Source organism: Sus scrofa, chromosome 14 (assembly GCF_000003025.6).
Source record: "Sus scrofa isolate TJ Tabasco breed Duroc chromosome 14, Sscrofa11.1, whole genome shotgun sequence".
In the NCBI taxonomy this organism is placed as follows: domain Eukaryota; kingdom Metazoa; phylum Chordata; class Mammalia; order Artiodactyla; family Suidae; genus Sus; species Sus scrofa.
Window position 1 is genome coordinate 81,927,923 of NC_010456.5, and position 17,831 is coordinate 81,945,753.

At 41.5% G+C, this 17,831-nt stretch overlaps 1 protein-coding gene across 1 annotated transcript; it reads right to left on the bottom strand.

The window, feature by feature from the left end:
- On the bottom strand, positions 3,372-12,521 carry TMEM254 (transmembrane protein 254). Its single transcript, XM_003133087.4, has 4 exons — positions 12,348-12,521; positions 9,025-9,128; positions 8,780-8,839; positions 3,372-5,357 (listed from the first exon to the last, which is right to left on the bottom strand). The coding sequence occupies exons 1-4, from the start codon at positions 12,435-12,437 to the stop codon at positions 5,237-5,239; spliced, it is 375 nt and encodes a 124-aa protein (XP_003133135.1). The 5' UTR covers positions 12,438-12,521; the 3' UTR covers positions 3,372-5,236.

A 17,831-nucleotide genomic window follows, 5' to 3' on the forward strand; every position in this document is an offset into this window, starting at 1 on the left:
TTAGGTATAAAGTATGCTTTATTGGAGTTCCTGTCATGGCTCAGTGGTAACAAACCCAACTAGTATCCTTGAGGATGCAGGTTCGATCCCTGGCCTCGCTCAGTAGGTTAAGGATCCAGCATTACTGTGAGCTGTGCTGTAGGTCATAGACTCAGCTTGGATCTGGTGTTACTGTGGCTATGGTGTAGGCTGGCAGCTGCAGCTCCAGTTCGACCTCTAGCCTGGAAATGTCCATATGCCTCAGATGTGGCCCTAAAAGACAAAAAATAAAAAGAAGGAGCCAGGGCTGAGCACATTGAATTTTTTTAAAAGTATGTTTTATTTTCATATGTATTAGTGAAAAGTATAATGAAAAATCAACTAGAGAGTTCCCATTGTGGCTCAGTGAGTTAAGAACCTGACTAGTGGAGTTCCCATCGTGGCGCAGTGGTTAACGAATCCGACTAGGAACCATGAGGTTGCAGGTTCAGTCCCTGCCCTTGCTCAGTGGGTTAACAATCCAGCGTTGCCGTGAGCTGTGGTGTAGGTTGCAGACGCGGCTCGGATCCCACGTTGCTGTGGCTCTGGTGTAGGCTGGTGGCTACGGCTCCGATTAGACCCCTAGCCTGGGAATCTCCATATGCCGCAGGAGCGGCCCAAGAAATAGCAAAAAGACAAAAAAAAAAAAAAAAAAAAAGAACCTGACTAGTATACATGAGGATGTGTGTTCAATCCCTGGCCTCACTCAGTTGGTTAATGATCCAGCGCTGCCGCAAGCTGTGGCATAGGTCACAGATGCGGCTCGGATCTGGCGTTGCTGTGGCTGTGGTGTAGTATGCAGCATACTAGTGATACATTCAGCACAGTATTAATAATCAAAAAGTATTCCACTAGCCACTGAGACTGAAGGTGGGGTTTACTTGGTTCCAGATACAGGATTTTCAGCCCCTAGCCTGGGAACTTCTATATACTTCAGGTATGGTCCTAAAATGAAAAAAGCAAAAAACAACCAGGCCTGGCATTTCATATTCTTGCTTAAGAAGGTTTTTTTGTACTAAAGTTGCGGGGGTGGGTCCCACATTCCTGAGTTAGGGAATCCTTCCTTACTTTATACTACAGATGTCATTCCTTCCTTTCATTTATAGCAATGTCAAGATTTCAATTTTAGTGACAAATTGTATTGAGTAATTTTTATTTACTACAAATATCCAATGTAATATATTGGTATAAGGAAAAAGTAAAATTCTTTCATGAATTATTTCCCTGAACAGTATGCCTAAAGTATTTTTCCTAATCCAACTTTATACCTTACTACTAACAGAAATAAGGTGATTGGTATACTCAATCCTATTCAGAAAGCTTAAGAGCCATCTTAAAATGTTTGTTGATAGAAATTGCAAATGAAGTATTTTGGATAGGATTTTCTCTCTCTCTCTCTTTTTTTTTTCTGTCTTTTCATCCTTTTAGGGCCACACCCACAGTGTATGGAGGTTCCCAGGCTAGGGGTCTAATAGGAGCTGTAGCTGCTGGCCTACGCCAGAGCCACGGCAATGCCAGATCTGAGGCACATCTGCAACCTACACCACAGCTCACGGCAATGCGGGATCCTTATCCCACTGAATGAGGCCAGGGATCAAACCCACATCCTCATGGATATTAGTTGGATTTGTTTCTGCTACGCCACAATGGGAATTCCTGGATAGGATTTTCAAGTGTCCACCATGGAATCAGACTATAGATCTTCACAAAGAGGAATGTGAAATGATAATTACACACTCTTTATCCACCTTTGGCAAAAAAGGAATCATAGTTTCCAATTTAATGTGGACAAGGAGTCTTGCAGAGAGAAGAATCTCATAGACTGAATATTACTCTGCTGCCCTAGATTTTTTAAAAATCTGTGCTGATAAAAAAGGGAAGGAACATAATATCCAGTTTGCTCAAACAAGACCTTTAATTAACAAGGTTCTGAAGTGCCCCAGGCACAGTAACTCTTGTTGCCTTCTGTGCTCTAACCTCAAAGGCAGGTTCTCCAATGTTTCTTTTGTATTTTTAGACCCTCCTTGTCCATACAGGCTCCTAGAGGGCAAGTTGTTTTGCTAAAGAACCTCTTTACACATCTGGAGTATAACCTCTTAAACTCAAGATTTGTTTTAAAACCATGTTTATAAAATGTGTATGGACTCAGATTGCATGGAGTCATAAATATGCTGAATGTAGAAAATAGTGTTAGTTTATAAATCTGGGCTGTTGTGAGATCATGAGTTTTGTTTTGTTTGCCCTATTGGTCCTTTCTTTTTTTATTCTTTCAAACTATACTTGCTCTCGATCTCTTTGTGGTTTTAGTCTGTTTACCCTCCATGGTTGCTTCCAACAAGATGCCTCTGGTCTTTTCTTATCCAAACTCATCATAGATATTTCTCCTGTATCACCACTAAGATTGCAACACAAGGCCAAGATGTCTCTCTTTTTGTTAATTTTTGGCTTCACAGACTTACTTCTAAGCTCCTGGGCTGTGGAGGAGGGGAGAAACATGAGATCCGTTAGTCTGGACACTGTGTATTACCTCCAGGGATGCAGTTTAGGGGTCTATAAAATGGGTGACCCACACTATATCCCTTTTTGCGCCGAGCCATATAATACCCCAATCAAGATGACAGGATACTTTTGGCATTAAAAAAAGTCAGAGTACTCATTTCCCTTGCTGCATAAACTGTATCAAAGACTGAATGAAATGTAGTGGAAACAAAAGGTCAGTCCTACAGAGTTCTCACTGTGGTGCAACGAAAACAAATCCGACCAGGAACCATGAATTTATGAGTTCGATCCCTGGCCTCATTCAATGGGATAAGGATCTGGCGTTGCCGTGAGCTGTGGTGTAGGTGGCAGACGCGGCTCAGATCTGGCGTGGCTGTGGCTGTGGCATAGGCCAGCAGCAACAGCTCCGATTGGACCCCTAGCCTGGGAACCTCCATATGCCATGGGTGTGGCCCTAAAAAGACAACCAAAAAACCTCAATCCTACAATGAAAGGAAAGGCTTATGTCCACCCAGGACTTTGTGTATGTGGAGGAGTTAGGTAGACTATGGGTAGCTCTATAAATATAAGGAGGCGCATATGTCCTATAACCAGGGCATTTAGCATTTCTTTCTTTTTTTTTTTTTTTTTTTGGCTCCACCCCCACCATGCAGAAGGTCTGGGGCAAGGGATCAAACCCAGGCTACAGTGGAGCTAATAGTGGACCCTTAACCTGCTGTGCTACCAGGAAACACCAGCATTTCTTTATCAGTGAAAAAAATCCCTGATAATTCCATAACAGAATATATTTGAGAAAGAGTAGAATCAAATGTGTGACAACATATCAAAAATGTCATACAACAACAAAAAAAGCATTTGATTGGAGACACAATTCACAGCATTTTATTCAAGTTAATCCATTTCATTTTATAATCTGCCATGTTATCCTTGGCACCATTAGTAGCTTCTTAATCACAAAGGAAACAGAGGGAAAGACTGGAATTAATTTGTAGAAGCTGATCTCCACCAAAACGAATTCATAGTCCATTATCTTTCATGGTTGTACTTTTTTTTACTTGGGGCCTCTTTTTTGGCGGAAGGGGATGTTTCTCATAAATGTTTGCTTAAAACAAATAACATGACCTAATGTATATGGAAGGAAAATAAGGTCTAATCATTAGTGAACAAGCAGGTTGTCCTCCAGGAAAGGAGCTCTAAGAGTTCCTAGAGGTTATAATGATCCTCCTGCCCCAACCAGTCAGTAGTAATGAGTTATAACTGGGTGAGTGAGAGTAGTAGTAACTAGTTGAATAAGTTATGGGCTAGAACCCCTAGCACAGGAGTGGATCAGGAGTCTGAGCTGGAGAAAGACATCTACCGAGTCTGGAGAAAGTGACCAAGAATAGGAAAGTGTGAAAAAGATACAGGTTTCCCACCAGTGGACCCACAGAAAGGTGGTGGCGTCAGTCAAGGGCAGTCCTGTGCTTTTCTCTGAGACAAGGGCACACTGAATGGGTTCTACTGTTTCCACATAAAAAACTGGAATGATACTAACCAAGTGCAAAGTGGAGTCAGTTTCCCTCCTCTGTTGAGTAAACACTGATTGAACATCTGTGTTGTGCAAGGTGACGGGATAGGTGGTAGAGGAAAAGGGAAGCTGCTCAAGATGTGGTTCTCACTTGAAGGTGGACATCATCAGACCCTGCAAACCACACAGTAGTGTGTGTGTGTGGCAGTGGGTCGGGGAGTGGGCGTGTGTGGAGGGAAGCATCACTTCTGGCTGGCAGAAGCAGACTATGCATGCCCCAATCCTCTCCTCTTGGTTCCCAGCATGTCCCCTGTGTCACTGCTCTGCCTCACCCATTCCAGCCACTTGCTTGTCTTTCTCTGTAGTGTGAAAAATGGAAGCCTGAGAGAGGATCCTGCCTCACAGGTGTCTGATGAATGTGGGTGGAATTGATGTGTTGTGGAAGCGTCACTATGTTGATCCAGTGGGTAGAAAAAAATTGGGGGAAAGGAGGGCTGCTAAGATGGTGGTGGTAAAGGTCAGGTGTTTGAATCAGAAGGTGGCAGTAAAGGTATCCCAAGAAGCAAACTTAGTACATGGCTTAGACCAGGTGACAGGGAGAGAAACAACCCAGCCAAGGACCGAAAGGAGGTCCTGGAAACCCTCTTGCCAAATAGGTTAGTCTGCAGAATTGGAAAGCTAGGATCTTTTCCTGCTATCTACTCAATGAATAAACTAGAGGGTTGTAACTTCCAGAAAGTAGAAAGATCAAGGAAACATACAGTACTCTTTAAAAAAGGTGAGGAAGGGAGTTCCCATTGTGGCTCGGTGGTAATGAACCCAACTAGTATCCGTGAGGATGTGGGTTCGGTCTAGGCCTTGCTCAGTGGGTTAAGGATCCAGTGTTGCCTGTGAGCTGTGGTATAGGTCACAAGTGAGATGGGGCTCAGATCTGGCATTGCTGTTGCTGTGGTGCAGGCCAGCAGCTATAGATATGATTCAACCCCTAACCTGGGAACTTCCATATGCTGACAGTGTGGACCTTAAAAAAAAAAAGAAAGGTGAGGCTGAATGTTAAAGTGTAGAGAAAGCTTTTGGAATATCTTCTTGTCTTCCCTTAGGAACTTTATATGCTATATTTTCTCCTTTTAAATGAAAGTACAGTTGAAATACAATATAATATTAGTTTAAGGTGTACAAAACAGTGATTCAATTTTTTTTTTGATATCTTCTTTAAGTTTGTTTTTGGCGTCTTGGTCTGTAAGTAATCAAGTAATAGAGAGATGCCATCCCAAAGAGGAATGTCTGTAGGAACCAGAGTAGTTGAGTGGAAGTATTTGTGATGCCTTTAGACCTAAAAAATGGAAAAAAGAAAAAGAAAAAAAAATTAGCTACCAGACTTATAATGTTATGTTTTTATAGGACTTACTGTCTTCTAATTTTTACAGAATTTATTCCTTCTACCTACTTTCCTTGGGTTGATTTTATCCTTTCCTCCAGCTTCTTAACTTGAATAGTTAATTCATTTATTTTCATTTTTCTTGTACATTTAGGAGAGTATACTCTTCCCTGAAAAGCAGTCTGACTACTTCCCGGGGCAGTATTACCATGATATCATAAAACTCCCTCTCATGTTATTTTGATGAGCAGATAAGAGTTGAAAAAGACTGGGATGGCCTCAAAGAAAGTGTTCTAAAGATAGACTAGATGTAAATCCTAGGTTGGCCAAATACCAGCTAGCTTAACCTTGGGAATCTCCTTATTCTGATAGAGATCTATACAACTCTAGAAAAATCATGATGCAGAACCTTGAAAGGCTTTCCCTTTGTTCAGGAATAAGGCCAGGATGGCTACTGTTACCACTTCTGGTCAACACTGTACTGGATGTACTAGCCAGTGCAACATGGGAAAAACATAAATTAAAGGTATATGGAATTGAAAGGAAGAAATAAAACTGTCTCTATTTCTAGAGACAATTGCGTACCTAAAAAATGAAGAAGAACCCTTGTAATTATTAGTGATGAACTATTAGATGAACAGATGAACTATTAAAACTAAAAAATAAACTTATCAAAGTTCCCCAGTGGCTCAGTGGGTTAAGGGGTTCAGGATCTGGCATTGTCACTGCTGTGGCTCTGGTCACTGCTCTGGCCTGGGTTTGATCCCTGGCACTGGAACTTCTGCATGCTGTAGGTGCAGCCAAAAAAAAAAAAAAAAAGAATTTATTAAGGTTACTGAGTGTGAGGTCAATAGATAAGAGTTGGCTGTATTCATACATTCTACCACCAAACAGTTAAAAAAAATGTATATATATTAAAGTTGGGCCAGGATGTATGAGAAATTCACGTTCATGCAGTATTACTTATAACAGCAAAACAAAAACAAAAACCCCCCAGAGACTTAAAAGTCCATCAGCAGGAGGATGTTAAATACATTAATCAGAAGAAGGATTGTTAAATACATTTTGGCACATCCATACAATAGAATACTATGTACTAATAAAATGAATGAGGTAAATTTATAAACATGGGAAAATAGGCATATATGACAATATAAAAAAGTTATTCAAGAATTTATATCTGTGTGTGTATATAGGCTATTAAGTTGAACGTATACTCCAATTTTATCTCTGGTTAAATGGAATTCATCAATTCCTTTTGATTGCTGGATAGTGGGATGGGGGGCACAAATGTTCTACATGTCTTCATGTATTGATTTATCCACTTAAATGCATTTATTCATTCATAAGTCAAAAGAAATATTCATTCTGATTTATAGTGACCAATGATACATTGCAATGCTAGGCCATAAAGAAATGACTTCAAGAACATGATAATAGTGACCTAACTTCTCTGCCCATTCTCCCTCTGCCCTTTAAAGAACTGAAGAGCAGGATGTTCAATTTGAATCTTTTCGTTTTCAGTAGAGGCTCCAAATGGCAATAACAAAATAGGTGTCAAGTACCTCAACACTGTAAGTTGAAAGGCAGGACTACAGAACTCTAAGCTAAACTCTGAGAGGCTGACAAGGCCAAGAGGTACTAGGGCTGTGGCACTTCCTATCTCAGGTCAAGCCCAAAGAACAGCATCAAGGGAACCACTTGGTGAGCTTGACCAGAGTCCCCTGTAATTGGGAAGAAGGTGAGTATCTGATTCAAAAGTTTTAAGACTGGTACAGCTTACCTGATGGGAAGTGCATGCACTTGCAGATTTAGCCCACTGGAAGGATAAGGAAGCTGTTATTGTCAGCCCTACAGACCTTGTGGAAGGGTGCTGGCATGGGTGGACTTAAAAGGGACCCCACCCCAGAGGCAGTACTGAAGGGTAGAAGATATCTCAACAAAAGGGAAAATGTGCTCCCCACCACCATCCTAGATCCTAAAGGGAAACTGCAGGTGACATACTGATGGGGTCTGAAGGATAGATACATCAAGGGAACTGTGGGAGGGTGATTCCTAGTGATTGGTGGTTTCTCAAAAATACACTAGGACCCCCTTGGAGAGAGTCAACCCTGGGTATGAAACGTCCATAGCAGCCAACTGCCTGCTCTCAAGGCAGATAGTGCCCGCTTCCCTTAACCACTCCCAGGGCCCTGAGGGGCCATAGGCAGCTGCTCCTGGTAAATAGGGAACAAAGTTGGAATGAGAAGGAAGACACCCACTTTGTTTGCTCCCTTCCCTAGAGCAGGTTGCTGAGCCCCGGTTGATGAAAATAGACATTCTGAATTACATAAAAGTTTGCAAGCATTTTTCACAAATAGACTGGACAATATCAGTGACTGGAAAATCTATGGCACTACTTCAGATTTCATCCAGGGCTGGCGGGGGGTGGGGGGGGGGGCAAGCAGTAATCCAAGGGGCATTGCAGAGGGGCAAAAAAAGTAAAGCTGCTTTCTGCTTCTCTCCTAGAAAGTCTAGCTTGCTTAATGAAGCTGAAGACAGAGTAACAGTCTATTCAACTCAGTTAGCAGTTGTCTGGCATAGTGTGTACCCAATAAGTATTAATTACTTTCATTATTAAAACATAATAAAGTACCTTATTTTCCATGTTTAGAAGTAATACAATAAAAACAAAGGTGACAATTAATCTTAGCCAGAAAAAAAAAATCAATTGCAAAGCAATCTAGCATTGTTATAACCATCCTTTTCATTACACCACACTTTCTGTGTATGTTTACATAAAGTATAAATGTAAAGAGAGTTTTTTTTTTTTTTTTTAGTCCTCTCACACTGTATTATCCTACACTGGCTTCTGCTGAGTAGGGTCTATACAAGGGGCTTTTAGCTTGCATTGCATCCTAGAAGTATCTGTAGATTTTGAAAAAAATAATGTATTCCCATGTTTAAAGCAACACCTACAAGATTAGGTTCTCTGGGTCTGTAAACCAGACAAGCAAATTTTGAGAAACCTCCTTAAGTGATTCAGTTTTGAAACTAGGATTGGGAATCATTGGGCTAAGTCAAACTGGAAGGCAGCCTGCTAATCCTTCTCTGGGACCATACAGAAAATTTTGGGAAAAAAAAAAAACCAAAGAAGAAGAAAAATCTTCTAAATTGACTAAATAATTAACTAGTAAATACAAATGAAATGAATTCATTCATTAACTATTTACTGAGTTACTCCCTCCTGGCAAGGCTCAGTATTAAGTGTAGGGATTCAACAGTGCCTGAAAGCATTCTCAGCCTACAAGCCTGTCAATTATTTAAACATGGCTACTCTCAACTTATGTTAAATACCAAGAGAAAAGTGACAAAGGTGTATTAATAAAAACACTTACTTGCACAATACCATGGCATACAAAGTCTCTACCACATGAATCAGCCAGGCAAGCCAATACCTGAAACAAAAGTTAGCCTGGTTTAAGGTCATGGTTATCTGCTGATGAAACTGAACATAGAAACCTCCATGGGAAAAGTGCTCTCATGTGAAGAAGCACCACTCTTAAAGGCAACTGAGGGCCTTCCAGGCTAGAGGGAGACGGGAGCTTCAGGGTCCACATTCCCTTTCTGCCTCGCTCCTTACCCATTGTGAAGAAGGGTGTGGTGATGGTCCAGCAAGTATCGCGTGAAGGGGCCCAGGGGCCCTAGGCTCTGATAAGGAATACTCTCAGGCCAGAACACCATCCACTGAAAGAGAACCAGAATCAGAGACTGCCTATTAGGTCACTTAAATGGGTGAATATCTATTTTTGAGAGATGCTATGAAATAATCCTGATTCTACAAGAACAAGTAACAGACCAAAGAAACTCTGAACTAAGTCATCTGGGCATCCATTCTGTTTTCTATTTCTAAAAGCGATTCGAGTGGGAGATGTATGGCGAGGAAATTCTGTGGTTATCAGACTTAGTGCCCAGGTAGGCCGACTTCTGTTCTTAATGAATTCCACCCCAAATATTATTTTATACAGGTTAACACATTTTGAGGGTTTATGTGCCTTGGCTAGCTTCTTTACTGCAGAAACGATGGCTAGAGCCAAATCTCCATTTGATTTGTTTTGTTTTGTTTTCCTTTTTGGCTGCCTTGAGGCATCTGGTGTTCCAGGGCCAGGAATCAGATCCAAGCTGCAGTTGCAACCTATGCTGCAGATGCAGCAATGGCAACACCATATCCTTAACCCACTGCATGGAACTGCATCCCAGTGCTCCTGAGAAACCACTGATCTAGTTGCGCCACAGCAGGAACTCCAAACCTCTGTTTAATTTAGAATCTTTCTCTTTTTTCACTTTTTTGACCTCTAAAACTGGGAATGATCCACTGCAGTTAGAAAATAAGTGAAATCAGGTTTGTGAAGTGTCAGTAGTAATTACTTAATTATATAAGGTTTTTTTGTAATCTTATCAACTTTCCCTCAGTTTGTATTGTAACCTCTGCCAATTTAGGCTTTGCTGAGAATAACTAAGTGCCAACAGGTTTAAAATTTATTGTCTCATTCACGTTTAAACCAAGAGCAGTACAACCCCTCCCACTATGTTGTTATACACCTAAAATTTAAAGCATAAAATGTCACTGCATCTTCCAAAACAGAAAGAAATGGAAGGGGCAGCATCTGCCAGGTCCACAGTATTCTAACCTGAAACCCCCAAAGCTTCCCTCAATCTATCATCTTAACTACTTAGAATTACAGAACAGAAATGTAACTGAAAATTTTTTGGTTCAACACCACTGTTTTGCATATAGGAAAATGTGGACAAAAGTGGTCAGATTTGGCAACAACAGCACTGTGAATATGACAAACACACGTCTGATTCCCAGTCTCCTGGTTCTCCTGGGCAATCTCCAACTAGCTTTACTTTCCTTCAAAATTATACCAACTGTCAACAGAAATAATAAGCAATCTATAACAGGAATGGAAGAGAGTTTTATTTGAACCAATCTAAGGACTCTAACCCAGGGGACAGAGATTCAAGAGTTGTGTCCTGCTGGACTACAAAACAGGGGAAGCTTATTAAAACAAACAAACAAATAGAAATCTACATAAGTTGTTTGTCAAGAATTATAATTGGAGCTATCAAGAAATAAGGGTGCTTGTTAAGCAGGATTGGTTGGGGTCCAAAATGGCTATATAGTTAACAAGGGACAACCTTGAAACCATAAGGGTTGCAACTGGAAGCTGCTAACATATTGTTTTGAGAATAGCTGGTGGTTACCTTGAGTATGATACAGTTCAGAAAATTCAAGTTCTCGGTAGCAGGAAGGTGTGTGGGAAGGGTCCATTTTGAATGCCAGAATCACAGTTACTCCATTTTTATTTTTTTATTTTTATTTTTTGTTGCTTTTTAGGGCCATACCCAGCACATGGAGGTTCCCAGGCTAGGGGTGGAATCGGAGCTGTAGCCACCAGCCTAAGCCACAGTCAGGTGAGATCCTAGCCGTGTCTGAGACCTACACCACAGCTCATGGCAATGCGGAATCCTCAACCCACTGAGTGAGGCCAGGGATCGAACCCGAATCCTCATGGATACCAGTGGGATTCTTTTCTGCTGAGCCACAACGGGAACTCCGATTTTGATTTTGATTTTTTTTTTTTTTGTCTTTTTTTTCTGCCTTATCTTGAGCCGCTCCCACAGCATATGGAGGTTTCCAGGCCAGGGGTCGAATCGGAGCTATAGACGCAGGCCTACGCCAGAGCCACAGCAATGCGGGATCAGAGCCGCGTCTGCAACCTACACCACAGCTCACGGCAACGCCGGATCCTCAACCCACTGAGCAAGGCCAGGGATCAAACCCGAAACCTCATGGTTCCTAGTTGGATTCGTTAACCACTGCACCACGACGGGAACTCCTGATTTTGATTTTTAAATGCATTGTTTGTTAAAGCAGATATATAATCCACATTTCATAGCCCACAAAACAAGTTATTATAGTCGAAAGGAAATTTTTAATCATGTATTAGCCAGAATGATTTTACACCTCAATATGTGAAAACTTCTTACATCACAATTTAGTCCCCAATCTACTTTTCTGGGTATCTTTCCTGTATCCTTTAAATGAATTCTGACTAAGTAAAAGTCATTCTTCCTCTTTGCAGAGATTTTCTGTCTTCTTGATTCTACATCTATGCGGTAACATGTATATCCGCTCTATCCCTTTTTACAAATTAAATCCTACCCATTCTTTAGGTTTTTCCCCATTTTCCAAGCAAATCCAACTGCCTCAAACATTCTGCTTCTGAAGCCCTAGTTTGACTTGGCAGGCCTAGCACTGTCTGCCAACTTGTCCTCCTTCTCCTGGAGCTCTACTAAGACCTAGCTAAGTCATTCCTAACTGTGGAAACGCAAAGACAGAGACAGTTTCTAGGCAGAGACCTTCCTTACAAGCCCACCGAACTTCCATTTACACCAGTAACCTAGGCAACCACCTGGTACGCAAGCGCAAGACTTCCCGCCCACCCCAGTGTCCCTCGCTCTACGGGAGCCTGGAGGGCCAAAACAGATGCACCAACCCGCACTATAACTTACTCCGAAATATCCCAGCCCCAGGATCGTGATCAGCGAGGGCAAGGGGTTGGCTGTACGGAAGTATGAGGTAGCAGCCCTGCCAGCCTCCGACTTTGCCACCACCATCTTGAAAGATCTAGATACTGAGTCATGGTGTGGGTAGCCTTTCCTGCCCTCATATAGGGAAAGCGTGAATAACTGGTTTCTCAGGATCTCAAAACTGCGAAACGCGTGGGCAGACAAGCGCGCCTGCGTTGTCTTCCCGGGTATAATCCTCGGGCTCACAGCGCCGCGGGAGTGCGATTGCGCCTGCGCGATCTCTCCCGCCTAGCAGGTAGGGTTGATTTCACAGCTGAAGGGAGCGCTCTGTTGCCTCGCTTGGTCTTTCTTGGAGGCCGCTGCCCTTACCGTGTAATAGCCAAAGGAGACGGTGATGATGGTGACCCAAAACAGACTGCTCCTCTGGAAGTAAGTCTGATCTCTAGTTGCCTTCCCCATCGCTGCAGCTCATACCAGGGAATGCCGGGCAGGCCTCCGCTGGGCGCGCTGGATGAAAGCAAGGCTGGAGGTGGGGCCTCGGCAAAGGCTCCTCCCTTCTCTCATCTACCTTCCCGGAGGGAGAAGAATCTCTAGGTCTGAAACTCAGAAAACTTGTGTCTCCGCTGGTTTTGGCCTGGTGGACTGGTCATCACCTTGCAGGGGAGACCCCTCTTTGAGTGTCACTTTCCAACTAGTCTAATATATAAATAACGGTGTTAGGATAGTTGGTACTTTATTCCTCTAATAACTATGAATCTGTTTTTTTGAACTTAACCTCTGCTTTGCTTTGTGGGGAGTATAAAAAATTTAATAGAAGCCCCAATTAAATAGACTTGGGAGAAAGGGATACTCTCACAGCCTGTGATGATAGCAGAGACCATTTGGTAGGAGGTGCCTCTTCCTTCCTGGCAAGGACACAGCCGAAGAAAACCCACAGGCTCTTCATTTTCCCTAGCCCTCCCAACTTCCTTTTCTTCTCCTTAAAAGTGTTCTCCTTCCCTTTGTTGGGGGTGGGTGGGTGTGGAGCTTGCACAGGGCTCACCATGGTTGCAGATGTGGACTTGCAATTCTTTGCAGATCCCAGAATAAGCCTATATTTTCTGGAGAAATATCTGGTAGGCTCTTTGTTTCAGATCAACAGAGATAATATTCTTCCTCTTCCACAGTAAAGATGTATTGACTGGAGTTCCCATTATGGTGCAGCAGAAATGAATCCGGCTAGTAGCCATAAGGATGCAGATTTGATCCCTGGCCTTGATCAAGTGGGTTGGGGATCCAGAATTGCAGTGAGCTGTGGTGTAGTTCACGGATGCTGCTTGGATCCCACATTACTGTGGCTATGGGGTAGGCTGGCAGCTGTAGCTCTGATTGGACCCCAAGTGCCACACATGCGGCCCTAAAAAAGGCAAAAAAAAAAAAAAAAAAAAAAAGATGTGTAGAACCACATAGCACAGCCATTATGAGCAGGGGCCATGGAATAGATGACCTGGCTCTGCCACTTTTTCTGTAAGCTTAGATAGTTGCCTAAGCCATCGGTGCCTTATCTCTCTCTATGTAAAGTCGGGATATACTGGTTCCTACCTCAGAGCTTTTGGGTGGATTAAATGAGTTTACACTTGTAATAAAAGCACTATAAAACAAAGAATGTTGACCACCATCCAGTTGTACAAGGCTCAAGTCATTAGCCACTGCAGTTGTCCTATGGTGCATGCTGAAAGGAATTCAGAATGAAGTATATGGTGAGGGCCTCTGTGCTTTGGGAAAACAGGAAAAACAGTCCCTTAGATAAATATATTTCAGGAAAAAATTTCATGAACCCGAACTCTTGTGTCTTTCTCATAGTTAGAAAAGCACTATAGTCATTACTGAGATATCTCTTCCTTGTGACTAGCAGTAACCTTCTACCAAGATGAATGCTTGATTGCACGTACTCCTTAGCCAAAATTATATATGCTGGCCTTTCCTCTTATCTGTTCAGAGCTATCTGGGAGGCTGTCTCTTGGGCTGTAGTCCTCAGTAAATCATAGAATAAACTCAGCTCACAGCTGTGCATTTTTCTTTCAGTCAATAGCACACACAAAAGTGTGTGGACCATAGTGCTTTACAAGTATTGGATGTAACTAATATTACTGAGCTTTTGACATTTGTGCCAGGCCCCTGTGCTAAGTGCTATATCATCAGTGTGAGGTGGGAGGCATATCAGACCAAAGTGTGTTCTGATTAGACTTCAGAAAAAGATGGTTTCACTTGGGCCTTAAAAATGGATGAAGCAATAGCTGATACTCGCTGTGCACTTACTATGTTCAAGGCATTGTTCTAAGTACTATATTTGGAAGGATTAGCTCGTTTAATTCTCAAAACAACTCTATGCTATAGACCAATGTCCTTCATTTGAAAGATAGGAAACTGAATACCAAGAAGTACCCAAAGTCATCTAAGTGGGTAGGTATACCGGGAGTCAAGTGGTAGCTGAGTGTTCCAGCACTCTTAAGGACCATACTAAAAATAAGTTGTGGGAGTTCCCGTCATGGCACAGTGGAAACGAATCCAACTAGGAACCATGAGGTTGCGGGTTCGATCCCTGGCCTCACTCAATGGGTTAAGGATCCGGCATTGCCATGAGCTGTGGTGTAGGTCGCAGATGTGGCTCGGATCTGATGTTGCTGTGGCTGTGGTGTAGGCCGGCAGCAAAGGCTCGGATTAGACCTCTAGCCTGGGAACATCCATATGCTGCAGGTACGGCCCTGAAAAGACAAAAAGACAAAAATAAATAAGTTGTGGAATATTTTCAGAACTTCATCAGTCAACATGGAAATAGGCAAGGTTCTCTGTCCTCATTTTTGCATGAATGTATTTGGTTATGTTTTAAAGAATGGATTTCCAGAATATGTGACACAATCCATTTCCCAGATAAACCACAGTGCCTGTCAGTATCAGGGTTACCAGTGCTAAACAGCTTTTCTTATCCTCATCTTCCTTCATCGCACTACTCTTGGTTTTCCTCTCTGAACATCTGTTTTCTCAGCTTTTCTTTTCCTTCTTGTCCCCTAGATATCAGAACTCTTGTGTCTTTCTCATAGTTAGGAAAGAAACCGAGTTCGGGTTTCCTGTTAGCTTCTCTCTGTGTTTACAGTCCTTTTGAGCTTTAATTTTCACCTCCATCTGGAAGATTCTAAAAAAATCTCTCCAGTCTCAGTCCCTCTCCAGTTGCCTGCTGGTCACCTTTACTAGATGTGACACCATACCTGAAAGCCAAAAAGCCCACTATTATCCACAGAGCCAAGCCTCCCCCATTTATGTTAATAGCATCTTCCTTCTTCTAGGCACCCAGAGCCTCCCTTTTGGCTGCCTTCATATCTGTCAAGAGTCATCTGTCAAAAGTTCTGTTGATTAACATGATATCTGATCCTTCTGGATTAAACTGAAACTGAGTCTGCCTAAAACCAAATTTTCTTTCTTTCTTTTTTTTTTTTTTTTTTTTTTTTTTTGGTCTTTTTGGCTTTTCTAGGGCTGCTCCCACGGCATATGGAGGTTCTCAGGCTAGCAGTCCAATCGGAGCTGTAGTTGCCAGCTTATGCCAGAGCCACAGCAACGTGAGATCAGAGCCGCGTCTGCAACCTATACCACAGCTCACAGCAATGCCGGATCCTTAACCCACTGAGCAAGGCTAGGGATTGAACCTGCAACCTCATGGTTCCAAGTCAGATTCGTTAACCACTGCACCACGACGGGAACTCCAAACCAAATTTTCTTACCAAGTTTATGATTATTTTAATTTTATTTTTAACATGTTTATTGAAATGTGCTTGATTTATAGTGTTGTATTAGTTTCAGGTGTACAGCAAAGTGATTCAGTTATACGTGTGTGTGTGTATCTATACATATATATGTGTATTTTTATACTCTTTTTAAGATTCTTTTCCATTATAGATTATTACAAAATATTGAACTGAATTTTTGATTAATCTCTCTATCCAAAACTTTCTTTTCTTTGTCCCTTCTGACCTCAGTCCTGTGCTAACTGAACACTAATCAACCAGAATCAGATGGCTAAAACTGCTCTTGTAGAAATCATTAATGTACAAACTCAGGCTGTTTCTCCAGGATAGGATGAGCTAATAGACTCCAGAGGCATGGACCCTGTGGCCTGAGAATCATAAGCCAGAGACATCCTGACTATGATTAAGAAATGTCACAGAAATATCTTAAGATGATTATTAATCCCAGCCAAAATCTTCGTTCTTCTGCTTTAAAAAACAAAACAGAACAAACCCCCAGCTCAAAGACCAAGTTGGAGTGGATCTGAGAATTGTCTTCCACTCCCTTGCTTGGGGCCCTGCGATAAATCTTGAGGTTGCTGCAAACATCACCTGCCTGCTTTCTATGCTGCAGGCACACTAGCCCTTGCTGGTCACCAAAAACTGTAATTTAATTTTTACTATCTCCCTAGGTCATGTCATTTGTTTCAGAAGTTGTTAACAAGAGAAAAAAACTTCGATTGTCCTAATTAATAAAATAGAGATAAATGAGGTAAAAGCTTTTAGGTAGATTCTTTAGAATAATTGTGTTTAATTTCTCCAGATTTGTGGTAACCTGAAACTTCAGAGTTTTGCTAAACCAAGTTAAATGATGGAAGTTTATTAAATATCTAGGTCATTTTCACATAAGTAAGACATTAAAATATTAATTACTAAACATTACAGAGAAAATAAAAATTTTAGGACTATTAATAAATAGTCACATTGTGCCATTTTCTGTTAAATGGTGTCACACTGATACATTTTCTCTATCACACTGGTGTCACAGTGTCACACTGATACATTTGGTGTCACACTGATACATTTTCTGTAAAAAAGCATGTTTTTAGAAACCATAAATAGTATTTATAAGTTTGCCAATCTATTGACTGCTAATGTAAAAAAGTTCATAATGGCTTAATTCTTAGTTTTTATTAGAAATTAAGGTTTTTAAGAGTTGAGAATTCTAATTAAAAATGTAATTAAAGCTATTAGAAATAATGAGGGAAACATTTCAACATGCAGGGAAAGTAGGGTGCATGGTTTCAGTAACCGAAAGTATGAAGGGGAGTTTTCTTTGTGGCTCAGGAGTAACGAACCTGAGATTAGTATCCATGAACACTCGGGTTCATCCCCTGGCCCCGCTCAGTGGGTTAAAGACCCGGCATTGCTGTGAGCTGTAGTGTAGGCTGAAGACAAGGCTTGGATCTGGAGTTGCTGTGGCTGTGGTATAGGCCTGCAGCTGCAGCTCCAATTCAACCCCTACCCTGGGAACTTCCATATGCCATGGGTATGGCTGTAAAAAGAAAAAAAAGAAAAAAGTACGAAGACTGGAAATGCATTTTGTTAAGGGAAAAGAAAGTAATTTTGTCTTAGAGCTGTTGTTTCTGGATAGGAAAGAAAATAAGGGACAAACTGATATGGATACAGAAAGTTGTGGAAAAGGAACTCTGAGAAAAGAGTTTTAAACCTGGTCAAGATTGGCTAAGATTAGATTGAATTTAATTAAGTAACTGAATTAAAAGTAAGCTGATTATAATCCAACCCTGGATTTTGGTGTTTTCTCTGTTAAGAAAATGAAGTCTTCTCAGAATGTTGAGCAGTTTTTGATAACAGATTTTAAATGTCTTTGTCTTTTAAGTTCTCTGTTCTGTATTTGCCTTTGAAATTTTTTTCATTTTGGTTAAGTTAATATTGTTTCATGGTTACCTATGATCCTATTTGAACAAGTGTTTGAAACTTTTTGATATTTTTGACAATCTTCCCCCAAATCAAATTTTAATTAAACTTCACTTGACCTCTAGCTAACTTTGAGTTTTCGAAAGGACCTGTGAAG